This window comes from Aotus nancymaae, unplaced genomic scaffold (assembly GCF_030222135.1).
Source record: "Aotus nancymaae isolate 86718 unplaced genomic scaffold, 86718_ANA_hifiasm-v0.15.2.pri h1tg000003l, whole genome shotgun sequence".
Lineage (NCBI taxonomy): Eukaryota > Metazoa > Chordata > Mammalia > Primates > Aotidae > Aotus > Aotus nancymaae.
In genome coordinates, this window is record NW_026988414.1 from 73,983,204 (window position 1) to 74,006,233 (window position 23,030).

General features: G+C 42.7%; 1 protein-coding gene, 1 non-coding gene and 1 pseudogene across 4 annotated transcripts in view; 1 reads left to right on the top strand and 2 right to left on the bottom strand.

Moving 5' to 3' along the window:
- The window catches only part of PTPN9 (protein tyrosine phosphatase non-receptor type 9), a 101,105-nt gene that overhangs the window by 37,405 nt on the left and 40,670 nt on the right, over nucleotides 1-23,030 (bottom strand). For all 3 annotated transcript variants that reach the window (XM_012457647.2, XM_064382757.1, XM_064382749.1), the window contains 4 exons: nucleotides 16,386-16,529; nucleotides 14,206-14,295; nucleotides 13,326-13,450; nucleotides 7,528-7,633 (listed from right to left, as the gene is read on the bottom strand). In XM_012457647.2, the coding sequence (XP_012313070.1) occupies nucleotides 7,528-7,633; nucleotides 13,326-13,450; nucleotides 14,206-14,295; nucleotides 16,386-16,529 (465 nt within the window). The remainder of the gene's footprint in view (nucleotides 1-7,527; nucleotides 7,634-13,325; nucleotides 13,451-14,205; nucleotides 14,296-16,385; nucleotides 16,530-23,030) is intronic.
- Nucleotides 1,769-4,703, bottom strand: LOC105720861 (small nuclear ribonucleoprotein F-like; annotated as a pseudogene).
- Nucleotides 7,169-7,236, top strand: LOC135277398 (small nucleolar RNA SNORD79). Its single transcript, XR_010345001.1, has one exon. It is a non-coding gene; the product is annotated as a small nucleolar RNA SNORD79 (small nucleolar RNA).

Genomic DNA, 23,030 nt, shown 5'->3' on the forward strand with positions numbered 1-23,030 from the left:
TCACCTGAGGTCAGGAGTTCGAGGCCAGCCTGGCCAATGTGGCAAAACCCAGTCTCTACTAAAAATACAAAATTAGCCGGGTGTGGTAGCACGCACCTGTAATCCCAGCTACTCGGGAGGCTGAGGGAGGAGAATCACTTGAACCCAGGAAGCAGAGGTTGCAGTGAGCTGAGATCACACCATTGCATCCCAGCCTAGGCAATCAGAGGGACGCTCCGTCTCAAAAGAATAATAATAGTGGCCGGGCACAGTGGCTCACACCTGGAATCTCAGCACTTTGGTAGGCCGAGACAGGCAGATCACCTGAGGTCAGGAGTTTGAGACCAGACTGACCAACATGGAGAAACCCTGTCTCTACTAAAAACACAAAACTTAGCCGAGTGTGGTGGCGCATGCCTGTAATCCAGCTACTCAGGAGGCTGAGGCAGGAGAATCACTTGAACCCGGGAGGCAGAGGTTGCAGTGAGCCGAGATCGTGCCATTGCACTCCAGCCTGGGCAACAAGAGCAAAACTCTGCTCAAAATAATAATAATAATAAATAAAAATTTAAAAAATTTCTCTTTCATAACTTTTCATTCAGTCTGATAATCTGTGTATGTATAATCTTTTTTTATCTATTAGTTCATCTATGTATTTACCAATTAATAAATACAATCTAACATGCACTATGAGATCTAAAAAAAAGGAGATATCTTGATCCACACAAGACATAAAGATGAAAAATCGGGCCGGGCGCGGTGGCTCAAGCCTGTAATCCCAGCACTTTGGGAGGCCGAGGCGGGTGGATCACAAGGTCAAGAGATCGAGACCATCCTGGTCAACATGGTGAAACCCCGTCTCTACTAACACAAAAAATTAGCTGGGCATGGTGGCGCGTGCCTGTAATCCCAGCTACTCAGGAGGCTGAGGCAGGAGAATTGCCTGAACCCAGGAGGCGGAGGTTGCGGTGAGCCGAGATCGCGCCATTGCACTCCAGCCTGGGTAACAAGAGCGAAACTCCGTCTCAAAAAAAAAGAAAAAAAAAAAAAAGATGAAAAATCATTCTTTCCTAATCCACAGTAGTTAGTTTTTTTGTTTGGTTGGTTGTCCTGTTTTTGTTTTGTTTTGTTTTGGAGACAGAGTTTTGCTCTGTTGGCCAGGCTGGAGTGCAGTGGCACAATCACAGCTCACTGCATCCTGTACCACCAAGGCTCAGATGATCCTCTCACCTCAGGCTCCCAAGTAGCTGAGACTGCACCATTACGCTAGGCTAATTTTTGTATTTTTAGTAGAGACAGGGTTTCACTATGTTGGCCAGGCTGGTTTCGAACTTCTGACCTCAAGTAATCTGCCTACCTTGGCCTCCCAGAGTGCTGGGATTATAGGCATTGAACCACTGCTCCCGGCTTGAAGTTCTTAATTTTAATATGGTCAAATGTATTAACGTTTTCTAGTTAATGTATTTTGTGTCTTAAATCCTTTTCTATTTTAATGTCAGAAAAAGTACTTTTTTTTTTTACTGCTGTGCCACTGACTCCACCACGTGCATTAATTTTTCTAAGTTGTTTCTTTCATTGAAAATATACACAACAAAACTGACTTTTTAAATCTTTTTTCCCAAGAGACAGAGTTTCACTATTGTTGCCCAGGCTGGAGTGCATGGCGCAATCTCGGCTCACTGCAACCTCCACCTCCTGGGTTCAAGTGATTCTCCTGCCTCAGCCTCCCAAGTAGCTGGGATTACAGGCATGTTGCACCACACCTGGCTAATTTTGTATTTTTAGTAGAGACAGGGCTTCTCCAAGTTGGTCAGGCTCATCTCAAATTCCCAACCTCAGGTGATCCGCCTGCCTCAGTCTCCTAAAGTGCTGGGATTACAGGCATGAGCCACCACACCCAGCCTTAAACCATTTTAAGGGTACAATTATTGGTGTTAAGTATGTTCATGATGCAGCCATCACCACTATTCATTTGCAGCTTTTTCATCATTGCAAACAAAAACTCTGTACCCATTAAACAATGTCTTCCTATTCCCTTCTTCACCTAGTCCCTAGTAACCTCTGTTCTACTTTTTGTCTCTATGAATTTGCTTATTTTAGATCCTCATGTTAGTGGAATCCTACTATATTTGTCCTTTTTTGTCGGGTTTATCCTACTTAGCATAATGTTTCCAAGGTTAATCCATATTATGGCATGTCTCAGAATTACATTGCTAAGGCTGAATAATATTTCATCATAAATATACTATATTTTGCTAATCCATTCATCTGTTGATGGTCATTTGGGTTATTTCCACTTGTCCAGATTTGAGGAGCTATTTTCCACATTGTTTCCACTTGTCCACATTTCAGGAGCTATTTTCTTTTAAAATTTTAAACTTTCATTTTTGTCCTTTTTGTTTGTTTGTTTTGTTTTTTTGAGACAAGGTCTTACTCTGTTGCCCAGGCTGGAGTGCAGTGGCACCATCATGACTTACCGTAGCCTTGACCTCCTGGGCTCAAGTGATCTTTCCACCTCAGCCTTGCAAGTACCACGTGCCACCATGCCTATCTAATTTTTGTATTTTGTACAGATAGTTTCATCATATTGTCCAGGCTGGTTTCAAACTCCTAGGCTCAAGCAATCTACCTGCCTTGGCCTCCCAGTGTTGGGATTCCAGGCGCGAGCTTCCACGCATGGCCTATTTTTGTTATTTAAGACTTTAATCTATCTGAAGTTGATTTTTGAACAGAGTATGAGATGTAGGAATCTGACATTTTTTTCTATATGGGTAGCTGTTTTGTTTTCCACTTTTACATATTAAAAAGTCCCTCCTTTCTCCAACTTAGACTTTCTATTTGTCAGTTTCAACAGTCACAATATCCTGCAGAGTAAATATGCCATAAGTAATTTAATTAACCACATAACCATCATTCTGATTATTCAGTTTGCTTTCAGGCCTTAATAATCCTGATATGCTCATTTTACCTTTTTCTTTTAATTTTCTTTTTGAGACAGAGTCTCACTTGGTCGCCAAGCTGTCGTGTGGTGGCACGATCTCTGTTCAAGGGTTCAACCAATTCTCATGCCTCAGCCTCCTGAGTAGCTGGGATTATAGACGTGTGCCATCATGCCTAGCTAACTTTTTTGTATTTTTAGCAGAGACAGGGTTTCACGGTGTTGGTCAGGCTGGTCTCGAATTTCTGGCCTCAAGTGATCCACCTGTCTCGGCCTCTCAAAGTGCTGGGATTATAGGCATGAGCCACTGCGCTGGCCTCCTTTTAAATTATTTTAAGAAGCTGTTTCTAAAACTGAGATTTGGCTAAAGATTATGAATATTCTTTTTTTTTTTTTAAAAGACAAGATCTTATCACCTGGGCTGGAATGTAATCATACAATCATAGCTCACTGCAGCCTCATATCCTGGGCTCAAGTGATCCTCCTGCCTCAGTCTCCTGCGTAGCTAGGACGATAGGCACACACCACCACAAGCAGCTAAATTTTGTACAGACAGGGTTTTGCTATGTGGCCTAGACTGGCCTTGAACTCCTGGCCTTATGCAATTCTCCCACCTCAGCCTCCCAAAGGGCTAAGATTATAGATGTAAGTCACTGGGCCCAGCCTCTTTCCAGTTTTAAACTATTATTTTTAATTACCTAAAATAAATGTGTAGTAAGTACTCTTTTTATAAATCTTTGTTTTCCTGATTGGTTCCTTAGCATACAATCTCAGAAATAGAACTGATTAAAGGCTATGTGCATTTTCAAGGATTTATAAGGCCAGATGCCTTCCAAAAGTGTTATCAACTTACTGAACTGACAGGATATGAGGGTGCTATACAGTCCTTTATTTATTAGAAAAATGAACAACAGATCTATATTGTCTAAAAACATGTATTTTAAAAATCCCCCAGAAAAGATGCTATTCTCTCATTTCCCCATCCTCTTTCTCTTCTTCCACACCTCTGGGACAGAGGACAGTATTATACTTAAGTAAAACTTCATCCAGATGTCCAGACAACACCCCAACTATGTATTCTTCTGTATTTGCAAGCTATATGTTCATATAGATACATCTGTAGATCTGGTTCACCTACAGATACCAGTTAGCCTCTGTAATCCATTCCCCACTTAAGTTTCACCATCACTGGCTTCTCTGTTAATCCCTTGAGGAAAGGTTTGGGACTGGGGGTAAATCCTTTGTAATTTACACTGGAGAACGCTGCAGGCTATTAGCCACTGACCAAGCTGCCACCCGTCCTGGTGAATGCAGCAGGTACCCCCAGACACTCATGTCAGAGTTCTTTGCTCTGAAAAAGGAGATGTAATAGCTTTGACTTTCTATTTATCATTTTATGGAAATAACAGGTGCTTTCCGGGGCCGGGCGCGGTGGCTCACGCTTGTAATCCCAGAACTTTGGGAGGCCGAGGCAGGTGGATCACGAGGTCAAGAGATCAAGACCAACCTGGTCAACATGGTGAAACCCCGTCTCTACTAAAAATACAAAAAATTAGCTGGGCATAGTGGCGCGTGCCTGTAATCCCAGCTACTCAGGAGGCTGAGGCAGGAGAATTGCCTGAACCCAGGAGGCGGAGGTTGCGGTGAGCCGAGATCGCGCCATTGCACTCCAGTCTGGGTAACAAGAGCGAAACTACATCTCAAACAAACAAACAAACAAACAAACAAAAAACAGGTGTTTTCCTAGAATGGTCTTTGACTTGGTGGTTAAAAGTACCTTGGACATGTAGGCTCTGAAATAAATTGTTGCATCTTTGAAGGAAAAGATGAAAGTAGTTTATCACACTTCAGTGAAGAGGCCTTTGGAGAATTTTGTTCTAGATGCTATTTATTCTCCATAGAGGAGTGCTAGGGATTCCCCAAATCAGTAGAACTAAAGGGCAACTGAAGAGAACAGAGAGTGACATGTCAGATAAAAATGAGTCTTTTGAAGTCGGGCGTGGTAGCTCACACTTGTAATCCCGCACTATGAGAGGCTGAGGTGGGAGGATCACTTGAGGTCAAGAGTTGGAGACCAGCCTGGCCAACATGGTGAAACCCCATCTCTATTAAAAATACAAACATTAGCCAGGTGTGGTGGTGGGCACCTGTAGTTCCAGCTACTTGAGAAGTTGAGACATAAGAACTGCTTGAACCTGGGAGGCAGAGGTTGCAGTAAGCCAAGATTGTGCCACTGCACTCAGCCTTGGAGACAGAGCAAGACTTGGTTTCAAAAAAAAAAACAAAAAAAGACTTCTGTTAGTCAAAAGGACTTTGTAAAAAGTGAAAAAACAAGCTACAAATTAAGACACAGTTTACTATGTGCACACATTATGTGTGTATATATGTATATATATCTATTTATGGATTAGAATCAATAATATATTAAAAACTATTAATTCCTAAATGGACAAATCACAAATAGGCATTTCACAGAAGAAAAAATATACAGCTAACAAATATATGAAGAGATACTTAATTTAACTAATAAAAGAAATGCAAGTTGCCAGGCGAGGTGGCTCACGCCTGTAATCCAAGCACTTTGGAGGCCAAGGCAAGAGGATCACCTGAGGTCGGGAGTTCAAGACTAGCCTGACCACCATGGTGAAACTGCATCTTTAAAAAAAAAAAAAAAAGAAAGAAATTCAAGTTATACCACAAGATATCATTTCATATCCATTTACATTTAATTGGGGAAAAAAATTAAGAAGTTTGACATTAGTAAGTCCTGGAGAGGATGTAGATCAATAGAAATTTTTACACATGGCAAGAGGGTACAACCACTTTGGAAAACAGTTTGACATTGTCTTATAAGGTTAAATCTTCACAGACTTTGGGACCCAGCAAGCCACTCCTAGGCTTATACCCTAGAGCATGCATTCTTAATGGAGGAGATGTCACCTCACCAAAGAAGTCAAATTAGTAGTTGAGCAGGGTGAGGTGAACCAAAAAAAAAAAAAAAATCTTACTCTTTTTATGTATACAGAGTACATAAAGAGGCCAATCACAGTGGCCAACACCTGTAATCCCAGCACTTTGGGAGGCCAAGGAGGGAGGACTGCTTGAGTCCAGGAGTTCCAGACCAGCCTGGGCAACATAGTGAGACCCTGTCTCTATTTTTTTTTTTTTTTTTGAGATGGAGTTTTGCTCTTGTTGCCCAGGCTGGAGTACAGTGGTACAATCTTGGCTCACCACAACCTCCACCTCCGGGATTCAAGCGATTCTCCTATCTCAGCCTCCCTAGCAGCTAGGATTACAGGCATGTGCTAACATGCCTGGCTAATTTTGTATTTTTAGTAAAGACAGGGTTTCTCCATGTTAGTCAGGCTGGTCTCGAACTCCTGACTTCAGGTGATCCGCACGCCTTGGCCTCCCAAAGTGCTGGGATTACAGGCGTGAGCCACAGCGCCCTGCCTGACCCTGTCTCTATTTTAAAAATAAGGCCAGCTGCAGTGGCTCACACCTGTAATCCCAGCACTTTGGGAGGCCAAGGTGGGCAGATCACTTGAGGTCAAAAGTTCGAGACCAGCCTGGCTAACATGGCGAAACCCCATCTCTACTAAAAGTACAAAAATTAGCCAGGTGTGGTGGTGGGAACCTGTAATCCTAGCTAGTCAGAAGGCTGAGACAGGAGAATTGCTTGAACCTGGGAGGTGGAGGTTGCAGTCAGCTGAGACTGCACCACTGCACTCCAGCCTGGGCGACAAGCGCAAGACTCTTGTCAAAAAAAATAAAATAAAAAATAAAAATAAATAAAAAATAAAATTTAAAAAGAGTACATAGAGATATACAGTATATTATGGTAATAAAATTTCATTAGAAGAGGAATTATTAGGGGGAAATGTTTAAAAAGGCTCCTTAATGAGGCAACAATGAAACAAGGTTGATAAACACTCCCCTAGAGACCCTTTTACACATATGAACCAGAAAACATGTTCAAGAATGTTCCTAACAGCACCATTCGTAACACAGGTTGGGTCTTATCCAAAATACTTGGGACCAGAAGTGTTTCAGATTTTGAATTTTTTCCAGATTTTGGAATATCTGCGTATATATCATGAGATATCTTGGGGATGGGACCCAAATCTAAGCAGGAAATTTATGTATGTTTCATATGCACCTTAGACACATGAGTGTGCCTCAGCCTCCCAAAGTGCTGGGATTACAGGCGTGGGTCATGGCGCCCAGCCCATTCCACTTTTATGACTCAGAATGTGTTAGTGATGATTTTAAAATTAAAACAGATGGGAATCTCTCTGAAAGAAAATAAAAAAATAAAAAGAAATTAAAAAAAAAATAAAAAATAAAAAAAAGAAAATAAAAAACAAAAAGAAAAAAAAAAAGACTCAGAATGTTCCTGTGTATTTTTTACCTTAATTCTTCCCACTTTACTTTTAAGACCATTTCTTGTTCTAAGGAGGCAGATTGTAGTCATCATTTACAGGTGACCTTTACATAGAACATAATATCGGAAGCTTGCATCATTCCTAAATCTTTTCCCAAAGAATAATAATAAAAAAAAATCCCAAGCATTGAAAAGGAAAGTTGAGAGGGCCCTCCGACAGTCTTACCTTCAGCAGGTTTAGGACTTTCTTGCCAAGATCCAGCTCAAAGTTGGCATAATTAGAACCACACATGTCATAGATAAACACCAGTCCATTCCTCTGAGTTTCAAAGCTGTAAATCAACCATTGAACAAAAATGTTTATAAGAAGATGGATGAGGCAGGTGGAAAGCCTAATGCTAAAACAAAACCCGAGAGGATGGGACACATCTAGGATCAAAACAACTGCCTGCCTGCACACTGGTCTTACAAAAAGATCACTTATCTTTGGTATCTGCTATGTTTATTAATGCAGACTTATCCAGATTTACCAAATGCCACACTCCTAGGTTGAGAATGCTCTACAGCAACTAAGTTATTAAAATCCGAACTCTTTTCTCCTCCCCTCTGGATCTGCCAATGAAATCCTCTAAAACACGTTCCATACTCAACCCCAAAGTTTCCTCTGCCATGAAAGTCTCCCTGATAACTGTAATCAAATATACTACCAATTGTTTTTTCCCTTAAAGCCCCATAAATCTTCCTGTGGATTTTTCTGTGGCCTTAACATACTCTGTGTAGCCATGTGATTCTCTCCTAGAGGACAAGAACCTGTTGTTCAACTCATTACCCCCAATAGTCCCTAGCCCAGTCCTTAAAAATAAATGGTCACTGAATTGTAATTTAGTAGACTAGAAGCCCATCTCTAAAACATATTTCAGACCTGTGGAAAACTCTATAGAATAAAACTGCCTCTAAGCTCAATGATAGTAAATTTGTCTCTTATGATCCAATGGAGGAAGAGAACAAACTCATAAATGGCCTTTGAAAAGCATTCTTAAAAAGTAGATTAAGGCTGGGCATGGTGGCTCACGCCTCTAGTCTCAGCACTTTGGGAGGCTAAGGTGGGCAGACAGCTTGAGCCCAGGAATTTGAGACCAGCCTGGGCAACATGACAATACTTCATCCTGTAGTGACCTGTGCCTATAGTCCCAGTTACTTGGGAGGCTGAGGTGGAAGGGTCACTTGAGCCCAAGAGGTGGAGGCTGGAGTGAGATCATGCCACTGCACTCCAGCCTGAGAGACAGTGAGATCTTGTCTTAAAAAAAATGTAAGGCCGGGCAAAGTTGCTCACGCCTGTAATCTTAACACTTTGGGAGGCCAAGGTGGGCAGATCACTTGAGCCCAGGAGTTCAAGACCAGCCTGGGTAACATGGCAAGACTCTGACTCTATTAAAAAAAAAAAAAAAGTAGATTAATAGGTATTAATAGTAAGCCGTGGCCAGGCATGGTGGCTCATGCCTGTAATCTGAGCACTTCAGGAGGCTGAGGCAGGCTGAGGTCAGGAGTTCCAGACCAGCCTGGCCAACATGGTGAAACCCCATCTCTACTAAAAATATAAAATTAGCCGGGCATGGTGGCAGATGCCTGTAATCCCAACTATTCAGGAGGCTGAGGCAGGAAAACTGCCTGAGCACAGCAGGTGGAGGTTGCAGTGAGCCAAGATTGTGCTACTACACTCCAGTCTGGAAGTCAGAGCGAGATTGTCTCAAAAAAAAAAAAAAAGTAAGCCTATTCCCAAACCAAACTGAGGAACATTTGAAGACACAGAAAGTATTCCTCAGTCCAATTTCCCAGATTTATAAAGATATCTCAAAGATGTACCCTTCCCCCAAGTCAGATCCATACTTACATCTGATTTGCAGACCCAAATGGTCATTAGGAATAAATTATTTGATTGGACTACTCACAGATGACAGCAACGGTTTTCGTATCTATTTAGAATTGAGAAAACTGGCATAAAACACATTCCTGAAATCAGGAGTCTCAAAGTTATTGTTTTTACTTTTTTGTTTTTTTTGAGATGGAGTTTCACTCTTGTTGCCCAGGCTGGAGTGCAATGGCACGATCTGGGCTCACTGCAACCTCCGCCACCCAGGTTCAGGTGATTCTCCTGCCTCAGCCTCCCAAGTAGCTGGGACTACAGACATGCACCACCACACCTGGCTAATTTTGTATTTTTAGAAGAGATGGGGTTTCGCCATGTTGGCCAGGCTGGTCTCAAACTCCTGAACACAGGTGATCCACCCACCTCGGCCTCCCAAAGTGCTGGGATTACAGGCATGAGCCACTGTGCCCGGCCAGAATATATATATTTTAAAGACAGCATTTACTCTGTCACCCATGCTGGAGTGCAGTGGCACAATCAATGGCTCACTGCAACCTTGACCTCCCAGGGCTCAGGTGATCCTCCCAGCTCAGCCTTCCATAAGTGGCTGGGACTACAGGCATGCACCATCATGCCTGGCTAATTTTTTAATTTTTTGTAAAGACGAGGTCTTGCTACGTTGCTCAGGCTGGTCTTGAACTCTTGGACTCAAGTGATCCTCTCGCCTGACCTCCCAAAGTGTTGGGATTACAGGCATGAGCCACCGCACCCAGTTTAATATTTACAATGACAGCTGACTGATTCCCTACTGAGTCTGATTCCTGAGGTACACGTTAGAGAAAACACCAAGAAGTTTAAACACAGTCCCTGACATTTGTTTTTTAAAAAACTGAGAGGCTAGATGCAGTGGCTCATGCTTGTAATCCCAGCATTCTGGGAGGCCAAGATGGGAGGCTCTCTGGATCTTTTAGGCCCAGGAGTTCAAGGCTGCAGTGAGCTACAATCATGCTACTGCACTCCAGCCTGAGTGACAAGCAAGATCTGGTCTCAAAAAGAAAAAAAAAAGAAAGAAATTGAGGGTAGGAGATCCATGAGGGGCTACCAATGAAACAAGACTGGTTACAGATCACTTTGAAGAAGATGGATGATGGACATGTAGACATTAATGATACCATTCTCTCTTGACCTACAGAAATTTGGATATTTTCCATTATATATTTTAAAAAGAAAGTTCCCTGCCCTCAAGGAGCTCACATTCTAGTGGTAGATGAAAAATCTAATAACAGTGTAAGATATATGATATCATAAATCTATGTATAATGTAAGTACATAATGACTGGTATTGATAATGACTCTTATTAAGGTCACAGTAAACCTAATTTTGTTTATGACAGGTTGGAGTGGTGAGGGAGCCAATCATGGAAGCTGAGCCTTGAAGAAAGAGTTAAGATTGGCTGGGAGTGGTGGCTCAAGCCTGTAATCCGAGCACTTTGGGAGGCCAAGGCGGACGGATCACGAGGTCAAGAGATCGAGACCATCCTGGCCAAGATGGTGAAACCCCATCTCTACTAAAAAAATACAAAAATTAGCTGGGCGTGGTGGCATGCGCCTGTAGTCCCAGCTACTCGGGAGGCTGAGGCAGGAGAATTGCTTGAACCCGGGAGGCAAAGGTTGCAGTGAGCCGAGATTGCGCCACTGTACTCCAGCCTGGTGCCTGGCGACAAAGTGAAACTCTGTCTCAAAAAAAAAAAAAAAAAGAGTAAGATTTAATAAAACAAAGGGAGAGGTAAGAGCACTCTAGTTCAAAGTAACACAGGAAAACAAGATTTTCTATTCACTGGGGAGAATGTTTTACTTAGAGAAAAGAGTTCACATTTATTTAGCTTATATGCTCCCTCTGGATAATTAGGAGTCACTGAAGGTTTTTAGGAAAGGAATGAATATCATAAAACCTAAGTTTTAACTACGTTTAGCTGTGTGGTTGTCTTGTGGGATCTAACACTCGCAATGGAAAAAGCAAGATGTGGCCTCCTCCATGCATCCTGCCATGCCTACATGAGAGTTCTGACTCCAAGCCTTCCATAGAAGAAGACCAATACTGGATTTTCTGGGAAAGGAGCCTCTCATTTATTCTTCTGAGCTATAGGATAATTCTTTTTTGTTTGTTTGAGACAGAGTCTTGCTCTGTCGTCCAGGGTGGAGTGCAGAGGTGTGATTTTGGCTCACTGCAACCTCTGCCTCCCAGGTTCAAGTGATTCTCCTTGCCTCAGCCTCCTGAGAAGCTGGGATTACAGGTGCACACCACCACGACTGGCTAATTTTTGTATTTTTATTAGAGACAAAGTTTCTCCATGTTGGTCAGGCTGGTCTCGAATTCCTGACCTTGTGATCCACCCATCTTGGCCTCCCAAAGTGCTGGGATTACAGGCATGAGCCATCACGCCTGGCCACAATTAAAGTTTTTTGTTTTGTTTAGACAGAGTCTGATTCTGTCGCCCAGACTGGAGTGCAGTGGCATGATCTCTGCTCACTGCAACTTCCACCTCCCAGGTTTAAACAATTCTCATGCCTCAGCCTCCCCAAGTAGCTGAGACTACAGGCGCATGCCACCACACCTGACAATTTTTTTGTATTTTTAGTAGAGACAGGGTTTCATCATATTGCCCAGGCTGGTCTCAAACTCCTGAGCTCAGACAATCTGCCCATCTCAGCCTCCCAAAGTATTAGGATTATAGGCATGAGTCAATGCTCCCGGCCTCAATATAGCACTTCTAATCCAGAGGGCCAGCCAAAGATGGCAAGAGCAGTAAGAACCTGTAAATTGCAAGCACCAGGGAAAAAAGAATAGCAGAAGGACGCATGGGAGGATACAAATAACTGCCCAAGAGTGAAGAAATCAGGGTCTTAGAACCAGCTGGGCTAACAGGTGATGACTGTAAAAAACTTCTTGGGGCTTGAGTTTAATTGTCCACGGAATTGTAACAATACCATTTACCTAAGCAGGGAGAGAGTGATGACCTAAGCTATGTACCTGTTTTTATTAAGGATGATTTTTGCTTTATACATTTGGACTTTTCCTTGAATGTTTTTGTTGTTATGTGTTTTGTGTGCAGTTCGTGCGTGTGTGTGTGCACGTTTTTTTTTATTTTTGAGACAGGTCTCGTTCTGTCATCCAGGCTGAAGTACAGTGGCATGCATGATCACGGCTGACTATAGCCTCACCATTCCGGGCTCAAGTGATTCTCCCACCACAGCAACACTGCCCCCCTCCTCCTGCTGATGCTGGGACTAAAGGTGCACGCTACCACAGCCAGCTAATTTTGTGTCTTTTTATCAGGACAGTGTTTCACCATGTTGTCCAGGCTGGTCTCAAACTCCTGGCCTCAAGCAATCTGCCCACTTCAGCCTCCCAAAGTGCTAGGATCACAGGTGTGAGCCACCACACCCAGCCCACCCCTGAATGTTGAGTCTCAAAATCCTCTGAGCTAAATGGCATTATTCCTGTTATGCAGACAAAGAAACTGAGGCTGTAGAAGGTTCCGATATAAACAAAAAGCAGCAGCACAGGTCATCTCCCCCTCATTCTCTTTCAATAAGTAGTTTTCTACACACTGAAGACTGCTGATAATTGACTTTCTCAGCTTCTGTTTTCCTGACATAGAGCCAAGACGGTAAAAAGACAGAATACCCACCATTTTGATAGTGCCTGTAAACATGCCATGTCCTGAAGGACATGTACTGTTTTTTTTTTTCTTGTCGCCAAGCTGGAGCTCGGCCCAATCTTGGCTCACTGAAACCTCTGCCTCCCAGGTTCAAGCAATTTTCCTGCCTCAGCCTTCTGAGTAGCTGGGACTATAGGCGCGTGCTACCACATCCAGCTAATTTTTGTGTTTTTAGTACAGATGGGGTTTCACCATGTTGGCCAGGATGGTCTCGAACTCCTGACCTCAAGTGATCCACCCGCCTTGACCTCCCAAAGTGCTGGAATTACAGGCATGAGCCACCATGCCCAGCTGACATGGACTGTTTTCTATCTATAGCATTGCCCAGGGCACATTATAGGAGAATGGTGAAGGTACTGCTGAATTTAATCAAGTCAAAAACTGTCACTTTCCTACCTGCATGTAGATCACCTAAAAAATAATCTCAATGCTTACCTATCCACAGCTCTGTCTAGCAAGTAAAACAGAGCCTGAAGTACCACATGTTGGACTGACTTGTGGGGATGATGCAACCTGGCAGTAAAGAGGGCAATGGAGGCTCCTGTTGGGTCCCGAACATTCTAAAGCAAGTAAAACAAGAAACATTTAAAAATCAAATAGAAAACCACAGTAGTTACTAAGACATATAGTGGATAAGGGTTTGATACATGAAGAAAACAGATGCTAACAATAATTCCCTGACCTCACCAATTTCTCCCCAGAGGGAAGAATGTTAATATCATCCCTTGTCCTCATAAGGACTTCTTGGACCTTATTTCTGTGGTAAGAAAAAAAAATCACATTCTCTTTGCTCTTCAACTGCAGACAGTTCAAAAGATGACTTCCTAGCTAACTTCCCCAGCAGGACGGCCAAAGAAACAAGCAGCAGGAGAGAACCAGGCAACAGGACCATGATTTCCACCCTCTGCCTTAAAAGTGCCATTATATGTTTACTTGAAAGGCTGAGGTCTCAGCTAAGTGGAGGGTTTGTGTTAAATATGGAAGCATGGGTATCTGACACATCGCATATCTATCGCAAAGACCACGACTAACCTTAATGGACCAAGTGAAGAAACTTTTCTAAATCTACTGTACAACTGATTTTCCGTAATTCAGTTATTCAATTATCATTAGCAACTCTAATTACTAGTAATTATTAGTAATTCAATTATTACTAAAATAATTTTATAACACACTGCATGGCTGTTTCACATCTGCTCCTAACTCTGGAGACTCTCTAGATTCAAGATAACATATGCAGGAACAAGTCCAAACATGATACCAGGTAAAAAAAGGCAATAATGAGGCCCTACAAGATAGGTCCCTAAAGACTCACTAAGATGGTGAACTTTCCACTGAGGATCTCAGAACGAAGAGGTTCCTCATGAGGCTTCAGCTTCACAATGCCTTCCTTCCTTCGAGTTTCCTAAAAAGGAACCACAGCAGAATGTAGTAATATGAAAATACTGTATATCCAGGACAGCTCCATGTCACCACCAAATCTCAGCGATAAGGTGGTTATCAATGAATGAATTATAAATTTCATAACTAAATAAATTTCATAACTAATTATTCATTTAGTTGAATTAGAATTCTATTAAAAATACAATCAATTTTTAGTCTCTACTAAAAATATAAAAATTAGCCTGGTATGGTGGTGGGCGACTGTAACTCCAGCTACTCCGGAGGCTGAGGCAGGAAAATCACTTGAACCCGGGAGGTGGAGGTTGCAGTAAGCTGAGACAGCGCCACTGCACTATAGCCTGGGCGACAGAGTGAGACTCTGTCTCAAAAAACAAAGAATTCAGCTAAATGAATAATGAAGTCATTGAAGTCAACTAAATGAATTATGAATTTCTTTGTAAACTGCTTCCAAGCCAGCCAAACATTTTTAGAGTTCCTGTCCAAAACTACTTTATCAGCCCCTCAGGTAGGGTATTTTTCTCTGAATCAGTAAGAATCCTAACCCTGAAGAGTAACCAGTATGTTACATTCAGGTTCAGGATCAAGGTCCTTAAACACGCAGCAGCACTGACATGGTACCAGGACACTAAAATATGAGCCTCGAAAATGTCTGGATGCATTCATCCTCACATCTTCTAGGTTTAGGCCTCTCCTATAAGTTTAAGTAGGAGCCCTCTCTCCACCTGATATAGTCTCCAACAACAGCTACCATTACTTCATTTTTCTCACTCTGATGGCCGGATTCTTTTCTTTTCTTTTCTTTTTTTTTTTAAATAAAAGACAGGGTCTCACTATTTTGCCCAGGAAGGTCTCAAACTCCTGGAATCCTGGCTTGAAGTAATCCTCCTGCCTCAGCCTCTTGAGTACCTGGGCTTACAGGTATGCACCACTATGCCCAGCTTGATGGCCAGATTTTTTTTTTTTTTTTTTTGAGCTGGAGTCTTACTCTGTTACCCAGGCTGGAGTATAGTGGTGCAATCTCGGCTCACTGCAACCTTCGCCTCCCAGGTTGAAGCAATTCTCCTGCCTCAGCGTCCCAAGTAGTCGGGATTACAGGTGTGTGCCACCATGACAACTAATTTTTGTATTTTTAGTAGAGATGGGGTTTCGCCATGTTGGCCAGGCTGGTCTCAAACTCCTGACCTCAGGTGATCTGCTCACCTCGGCCTCCCAAAGTGTTGGGGTTACAGGCATGAGCCACTGTGCTGTGCCCAGCCCTATTATCTCTTTCTAAATAGTAATCTCTGCACCTGGAACACAGTAGTGTAAAATAAGTATTTGTTGAGTAAATAAATGAATACTGAATGAGCTGGTCCACAAGATAGAGGTAACTGAGCTTCAGTTAAGCTAATCCTAGTGCTTGTTATCCCAATTTTTTTTTTTTTTAATTTAGGGAGATTTTGTATCTCTTTAGAAGGATTCTGACCCCAAAGTAACATGTTGTATAGTGTTTTATCAAAGACACTGCTAACTGAGAAAGCAAACGTAAGCACAACATCAAAGTCTGTGCCCCCTCAAAAAACAAAATTCAAAACAAGGTAAAATCCTGATGTAGCTACATCTGCATAAAGATACTTTAAGATAATGGACCTAGCTAATACACAGTTGCTCTTCTTTTCCAGGGTTAAAACTTCCCTTCCTGAACTGCCCAGTAAGCTCAGCATTCATCTGAATGGCAAGTTTCTAAAAGTCCTAGACATCTCGAAAACCAACAGATTTTCATGTGGCCAGAGGCCAATGAAAAGAGCTAGGATTAAAATTCTAGGAAGGTGGAACCCCTCTCCTGCCACCAGGATGCTGTCAGACTGCTTCCTCAGTCTCCATCATTAAAAGTGGCATCCTGGTCTATAACCAAAACTTAGGTACAAAAGTAGTGCCTTCCAGCAGCTGCCTTGCCCAGCTTCAGCTCTCACAGGGGCTCCCGGATATGGATCCATTTTTTATGGGAGTGGAGAGGACACTTAGAGAACCAATGTGTGTGTCGAGCATGACAGAGAGAACAGCAACACTTTGCCCAACCGCGACAGGTCTGGTCCACCCCGAGCAACATACTCTGTAGGAGTGGAACAATTCTATGGCACGGAGCACATCAAACTTCCTGGCCATGAGGAACTTGACAGCCACATTCCAAGACAGCGGGGAGACATTGTACTGAACTGTCCACTTGTTAATCTCTTCGAGAAACTGCTTGGTAGCCTGTTTGACAAAGAAAGAAAGAATAATTAGTAAGAAGAGAACATATTTATGGAGTCAAAAAACAAGTAAAAACTATCATCCCTTTCCCAAGTAAGTCTGAACCCAGTTTACTACAGGGAGCAGGGAAAGACCAAAAAAAAAGGGGGGGTTTTGTTTGTTTTTTTTATTTTGGAAAAGAAAACTAGAAAAGTGTCCAGGCAGCCAGGCGCAGTGGCTTATGCCTGTAATCCCAGCACTTTGGAAGGCCGAGGCAAGAAGATCACTTGAGGTCAGGAGTTTGAGACTTGCCTAACCAACATGGTGAAACTCCATTTCTACCAAAAATAGAAAACTAGCCAGATGTGGTGGCACACACCTGTAATCCCAGCTGCTTGGGAAGCTGAGGCAGGAGAATCGCTTGAACCCAAGAGGCAGAGGTTGCAGTGAGCCGAAATCACACCATTGCACTACAGCCTGGGCAACAAGACCGAGACTGTCTCAAAAAAAAAAAAAAAAAGTAGCCAGGCCTTCCAAAGGATTATTGCCTGATGCACAGTGTAGTACAGCAGTCTCAGCTGCTGCTTTGGACACAGTAAAAGAATCAGAAAATGGTTTTGGCTTTGGAGAGAAGTAAAACTATTAAGAATTTAACAAATCAAAAGAGCAATTATTTTCTGTGCTAACCCTACTGGACCTCTTCATGTTTTACATGGCATTCTCAAAACTGGATACAAGTATCCAGAGTTAGTAATAGCCCCTCTGGATAGTGGTTTTGGGGAGAAGAGGGAAATTTTCATTTTTACTGTCTGACCCAGGCTGGCAAGATGCCTGTTTCGAGAACTGTTCCTTTCAACTAATTCATGTTCTTTTATGCTCTCTCACCCTATTTCTCCTTATATTATAACTAATTTCCTTTTTATTCAAGCTACTTTTCTTTTTCTTCATTTTAGAATGATTTAAATTGGGATTTTTTTTTTTCTTTTTTTGACAGGGTCTCACTCTGTAACCCAGGTGGGAATGCAGTGGCACAATCTTGGCTCACTGCAGTTTCAACCTCCTAGGCTCAAATAATCCTCCTGCCTCAGCCTCTCAAGTAACTGGGACTATAGGCATGGCATGTGTCACCACACCCAGATAACTTTTTTCTTTGTTATTTTTAATAGCGACAAGGTCTCACTATGTATGTAGCCCAGGATTGGTCTCAAATTCCAGGACCCAAGCGATCCTCTCATGATGCCTCTCAAAGTGCTGGGATTACAGGCATGAGACACTGTGCTCAGCTCTTTTTTTTTTTTTTTTTTTTTGAGACAAGGTATCACTCTGTCACCCACAGGCTAGGGTGTAGTGGCACAATCACTGTTCATTGCAGCCTCAAACTCCTGGGCTCAAGGGATCCTCCCGCTTCCACCTTCTGAGTAGCAGTGACTACAGGTGCATGCCACTACATCTGGGTAATTTTTTAATTTTTTGTAGAAACGAGAACTCCCTTTGTTGGCCAGGCTGGTCTTCAACTCCAGGGCTCAAATGATCCTTCCATCTTGGCTTCCCAAAGTGCTACGATTGCAGGTATGAGCTAAATTGGGATGTTTTTCTTTTCTGACACAGAGTCTTGCTCTATTGTCCAGGCTGGAGTGCAGTGGCATGATCTTGGCTCCCTGCAACTTCTGCCTCCCGGGTTCAAATGATTCTTCTGCTTCAGCCTCCCAAGTAGCTGGGACTACAGCTGTACGCTACTTTGCTGGTTAGTTTTTCTATTTTTAGTAGAGACAGTGTTTCACTATATTGGCTAGTCTGGCCTCAAACTCCTGACCTCATGATTTGTCTGTCTTGGCCTCCCAAAGTGCTGGGTAAGAGGTGAGCCACCATGCCTGGCCAGGATTTATCTTTCTGTGAGCATTCTACACCACTAAAAGCTTCATGCATGGCTATTCTGTCCCTTCCATCCGGAACCTTTTCTCAGCTGTTTGTCCATAATATGATGAACCTGATGAGAATTCTGAATTTTAACCATACCTCTATTCCCAATCAACCCACAGTTATTATTTCTTTATTCATATTTAATAACCACCTATTATTTGTTAAGCTAATACTTGCACTGAGAGGTATAAAGCAGCCGGGCACGGTGGCTCAAGCCTATAATCCCAGCACTTTAGGAGGCCGAGACGGGTGGATCACGAGGTCAAGAGATCAAGACCATCCTGGTCAACATGGTGAAACACAGTCTCTACTAAAAATACAAAAATTAGATGGGCATAGTGGCGCATGCCTGTAGTCTGAGCTACTCAGGAGGCTGAGGCAGGAGAATTGCCTGAACCCAGGAGACGGAGGTTGCGGTAAGCCAAGATCGCGCCATTGCACTCCAGCCTGGGTAACAAGAGTGAAACTCCGTCTCAAAAAAAACAAAAAAAAAACCATAAAAATCAGCCATGCGTGGTGGCGCATGTCTATAATCCTAGCTACTCAGGAGGCTGAGGCAGGAAAATTGCTTGAACCCAGGAGGTGAAGATTGCAGTAAGTCAAGATTGCGCCACTGCACTCCAGCCTGGGTGACAGAGCAAGACTCTGTCTCAAAAAAAAAAAAAAAAAAAAAAAGAAAGAAAGAAAGAAAAAGAAAGGGAGGGCTGGGCGTGGTGGCTCACACCTGTAATCCTAATACTTTGGGACACTGAGGCAGGAAGATTACTTGAGGCCAGAAGTTCAAGACCAGCCTGGCCAATATGGTGAGGCCTTGTCTCTATAAAAAAAAAATTAATAAATAAATAAAGAGAAAAAGCATAATAGCAATGACCTACTTCGGAGTCTTGGCAACAAATCCTACCCTGCAAATACAATCCAAATTGCTACACGCTGTTTAAACAACTGGCAAACTAAAATAAAATCCCAAGAGAGTCGGCAATACCTCATAACAGAGCATCTGATTCATCCCTCAATTTCTAGGAAAGGACAAAAGTACTTTATAAACCCGGGAAAAGTCTAAATGGCCTGAGGCTGCACCTGAGCTTTAGAGCCCTACAATTAAGGCAACATAGCTTACACCACTGGAGAAGGAAAGAACCAGCCAAACCAATCAGGCAAAGTGCATGAAAAGAGCCAAGAAATAAAGGCCATGAAGAAAAGCTTTCAGATCACTTTGGCCTGGAACCAGCTGAAGCCAAGCCAGACAAATGGGTCCCAGAGAAGACAACAGGACAAACTTAGAATGCTCCTTCAGAAAATAGTTTGAGTTGCCTCTGTGGAGTGAATGGCCAGCATCAGAATGAGGAAAGACGGAAAGAAAAAGAAGCAAGCACAGAAAGATCCCAGAAATAAAACTCTAGGCAGTAAGTAAATTCCCCAAGAGACACGGTACTTGTTTTTTAATTAACATATTATCTTTTAAATCCAGTTCTCTAGTGGGCCTCTCTGATGTTGCTTATAGAATAAAACACCAGAATAACGGAACATATTTTTCCTGCTACTTAGCTAGTTATACAATTTCTAATAAAAATAATCAACAGATAAATCAATGTGTAAGTAGAAGGGGAAAATCTAAATGACCAAGAGGTGATATGAACTCATCATATATCCATCTGTTAAGATAACTTTTCATTTTTTGGCCGGGCATAGTGGCTCACACCTGTAATCCCAGCACTTTGGGAGGCCAAGGTAGGTCGATCACAAGGTCAGGAGTTCGAGACCAGCCTGGCCAACACAGTGAAACCCTGTCTGTACTAAAAATACAAAAAATTAACTGGATGTGGTAGCAGGCACCTGTAATCCCAGCTACTTGGGAGGCTGAGGCAGGAGAACTGCTTGAACCTGGGAGGCGGAGGTTGCAGTGAACCAAGATCATGCCATTGCTCTCCAGACCAGGCAACAGTGGGAGATTCTGTCTCAAAAAAAAAAAAAGATAACTTTTCATTTTTCATAAATAAATCATGTGCTAATAAGAGAAAGGCATGCAGGTTTCACACACTTCCTTCAAAGTACATCTTGCCTTCCTTTTTATTAAGCTCAGTTCCTCCAAGGTTCTTAATGTTCTGCAGCTCCCAAGAGCTGTTGCCTGGAGCTGACCTCGGTCCCCCTGCTGGTCAGGATGTTATTCTTGGCTTTAAGCACAGGAACAATTCCTCTTGGTTTGGCCTGACCAGGCCTTGCATGTAGAGAGTCCAGTGTACTCTAAACAGTGATGTGATATTTACAGATACAAATACATACACACAGCACCTGCTCTGCTCAGCCTCAGATTCACCCTCCTACACAGCCATCCCTCTGGTGGAAGAGATGAATCTCTAAAAGGAGTCAGAAAGAAAGGTCTTATCTTCAACAACCTTCCTTTAGACAGTTAATCAGATTTCTCCCTCTGTTTACACATAGGTTTAATATAACCACTGAGTACAAACTAATTTGTAGCCCTGCTGGCTACCAGAAAAACAAGTCCCAGCAACTTTAATGAGCAACAGATTCTTCAGAAGGGATAACTGAAATTCTCGAAATTAAAATTCAGTGTATTTCCTAGTGAAAGAAAGAATGGGCCAAAAGATGAGTCACAGCTTAGAAAATATTTCAACTCCAGGTCAGTGGTTTGAATCTGTCTATGCTTATGAAACACAAGGTGTTAACACCTGGCAGCTAAGGAAGAGCTGGAGTTCAAATAGCTCTGATCTTCCTTCGGGATAAGGTCTGAACTGATATATGGAGAAACTAACATCACAACTTACAACCCTCCTTAACCAGCTTTTCAGGTAAGGGTAAGATTTGTTTTGTTTTGTTTTGCTTTTTTGAGACAGGGTCTTGCTCTGTCATTGAGGATGGAGTGGAGTGGCACGATCATGGCTCACTGCAGCCTCAATCTCCTGGGCTCAATTAATCCTCCTGCCTCAGCCTCCCAAGTAGCAGAGACTACATGCATGCGTCACCATGCCTGGCTAACTTTTGCATTTTTTAGAAGAGACGGGGCTTCACCATGTAGCCCAGGGTGATCTCGAACTCCTGGGCTCAAGCAATCCACCTGCCTCAGCCTCCCAAAGTGCTGGGATTACAGGTGTGAGCCACTACACCTGGCCTCAGGGGTAAGATTTGTTCCTGCATAGTCAAAAAGCATATTACAATTACATACTTCTCCTACAATCATGTTTAAATAAATAAAAACAAGACTTGACTATGGCCATGAAGATAAAGATACTAGAGAACTTGCTATAAAACAGCTGAGAAAGTTGTCAATTAAGCAGGGTATGCTCTGGACACCATTCACTAGTGTTGAAATAATGGTATCAGAGAGAATAAAACCAACAACACAGTCTCCATGTTACTAAACTCCCAAGAGCAGCTATAATTTTGAGATGAGTTTTGGGCAAGGAGCTAGCCACTCAAGGGCAAGAATAATGTGCTGACACTCTCAGTTCCACAGGTAGTACCTTAAATCCTGTGTCCCAAGACAACCTAGAAGAGAGTGAAAAGCCAGACCTATAAGCTACACCTGCTCTTAAAATAAACAAAAAACTTCTGTCTCCTGAGATGTCAGTCACCTAACCACAAAGGAGAAAGTTTAGTGTGGTTTTGGGAATTATAAAGAATCAATCCATTCTCTTATTCACTACTGTGTGGTATTTGGGCAAGTCATTTAACCTCTCTGAGCCTCAATTACCTCATCTTGAATGAAAAACAGATGGAAGAGCAGGCACTACCATACCCAGCACATGGTAGTCTCTGAATGGATGAATGTTCGTTCATTCTCTTTTTTCTTCACTCCAGTCATTTCACATGAAAACTTCTTTCAACAGAGATAGGGTTTCTTAGAATTGTTTGACCTCTGTTGCTTCCCTTTAGCCTGTATCAATACAATCTCTCTAATCCATTTTATACAAAAGCACATATTTAAACTAGAAATATGCGTTCAGGCCAGGCATGGAGGCATGAGTGTCTGTAATCCCAACACTTGGAAGGCCAAGGTGGGAGAACTGCTTGAGCCCAGGAGTTCAAGACCAGCCTGAGTGACATGGAGAGACCTCATCTCTACAAAAAAATTTAAAAATTAGCCATGCATGGTGGCACATGCCTGTGGTCCCAGCTACTCAGGGGCTGAGGGAGAAGGACTGCTTGAGCCTAGGAGATCAAGGCTGCAGAGATATCACACTACTGCACTCCAGCCTGGGTGACCGAGTGAGACTCTGTCAAAAAAAAAAAAAAAAAAAAAAAAAAAAGCCAGGTGCAACGGTTCACACGTATAATCCCAGCTCTTTGGGAGGCCGAGGCGGGTGGATCACCTGAGGTCAGGAGTTTGAGACCAGCCTGGCCAACAGAGTGAAACCTCATCTCTACTAAAAATACAAAAATTAGCCAGGTGTGCTGGCTCACACCTGTAATCCCCACTACTCGGGAGGCTGATGCGGGAGAATCGCTTGAACCCAGCAGGCAGAGGTTGCAGTGAGCTGAGATCACATCATTGCACTCCAGTGTGGGTGACAAGAGCGGGAAGAAAAAGAAAGAAAGAGAGAGAGAGAGAAGAAATTAAGCATTCAGCTGAAAACACTCTTTAAAGAA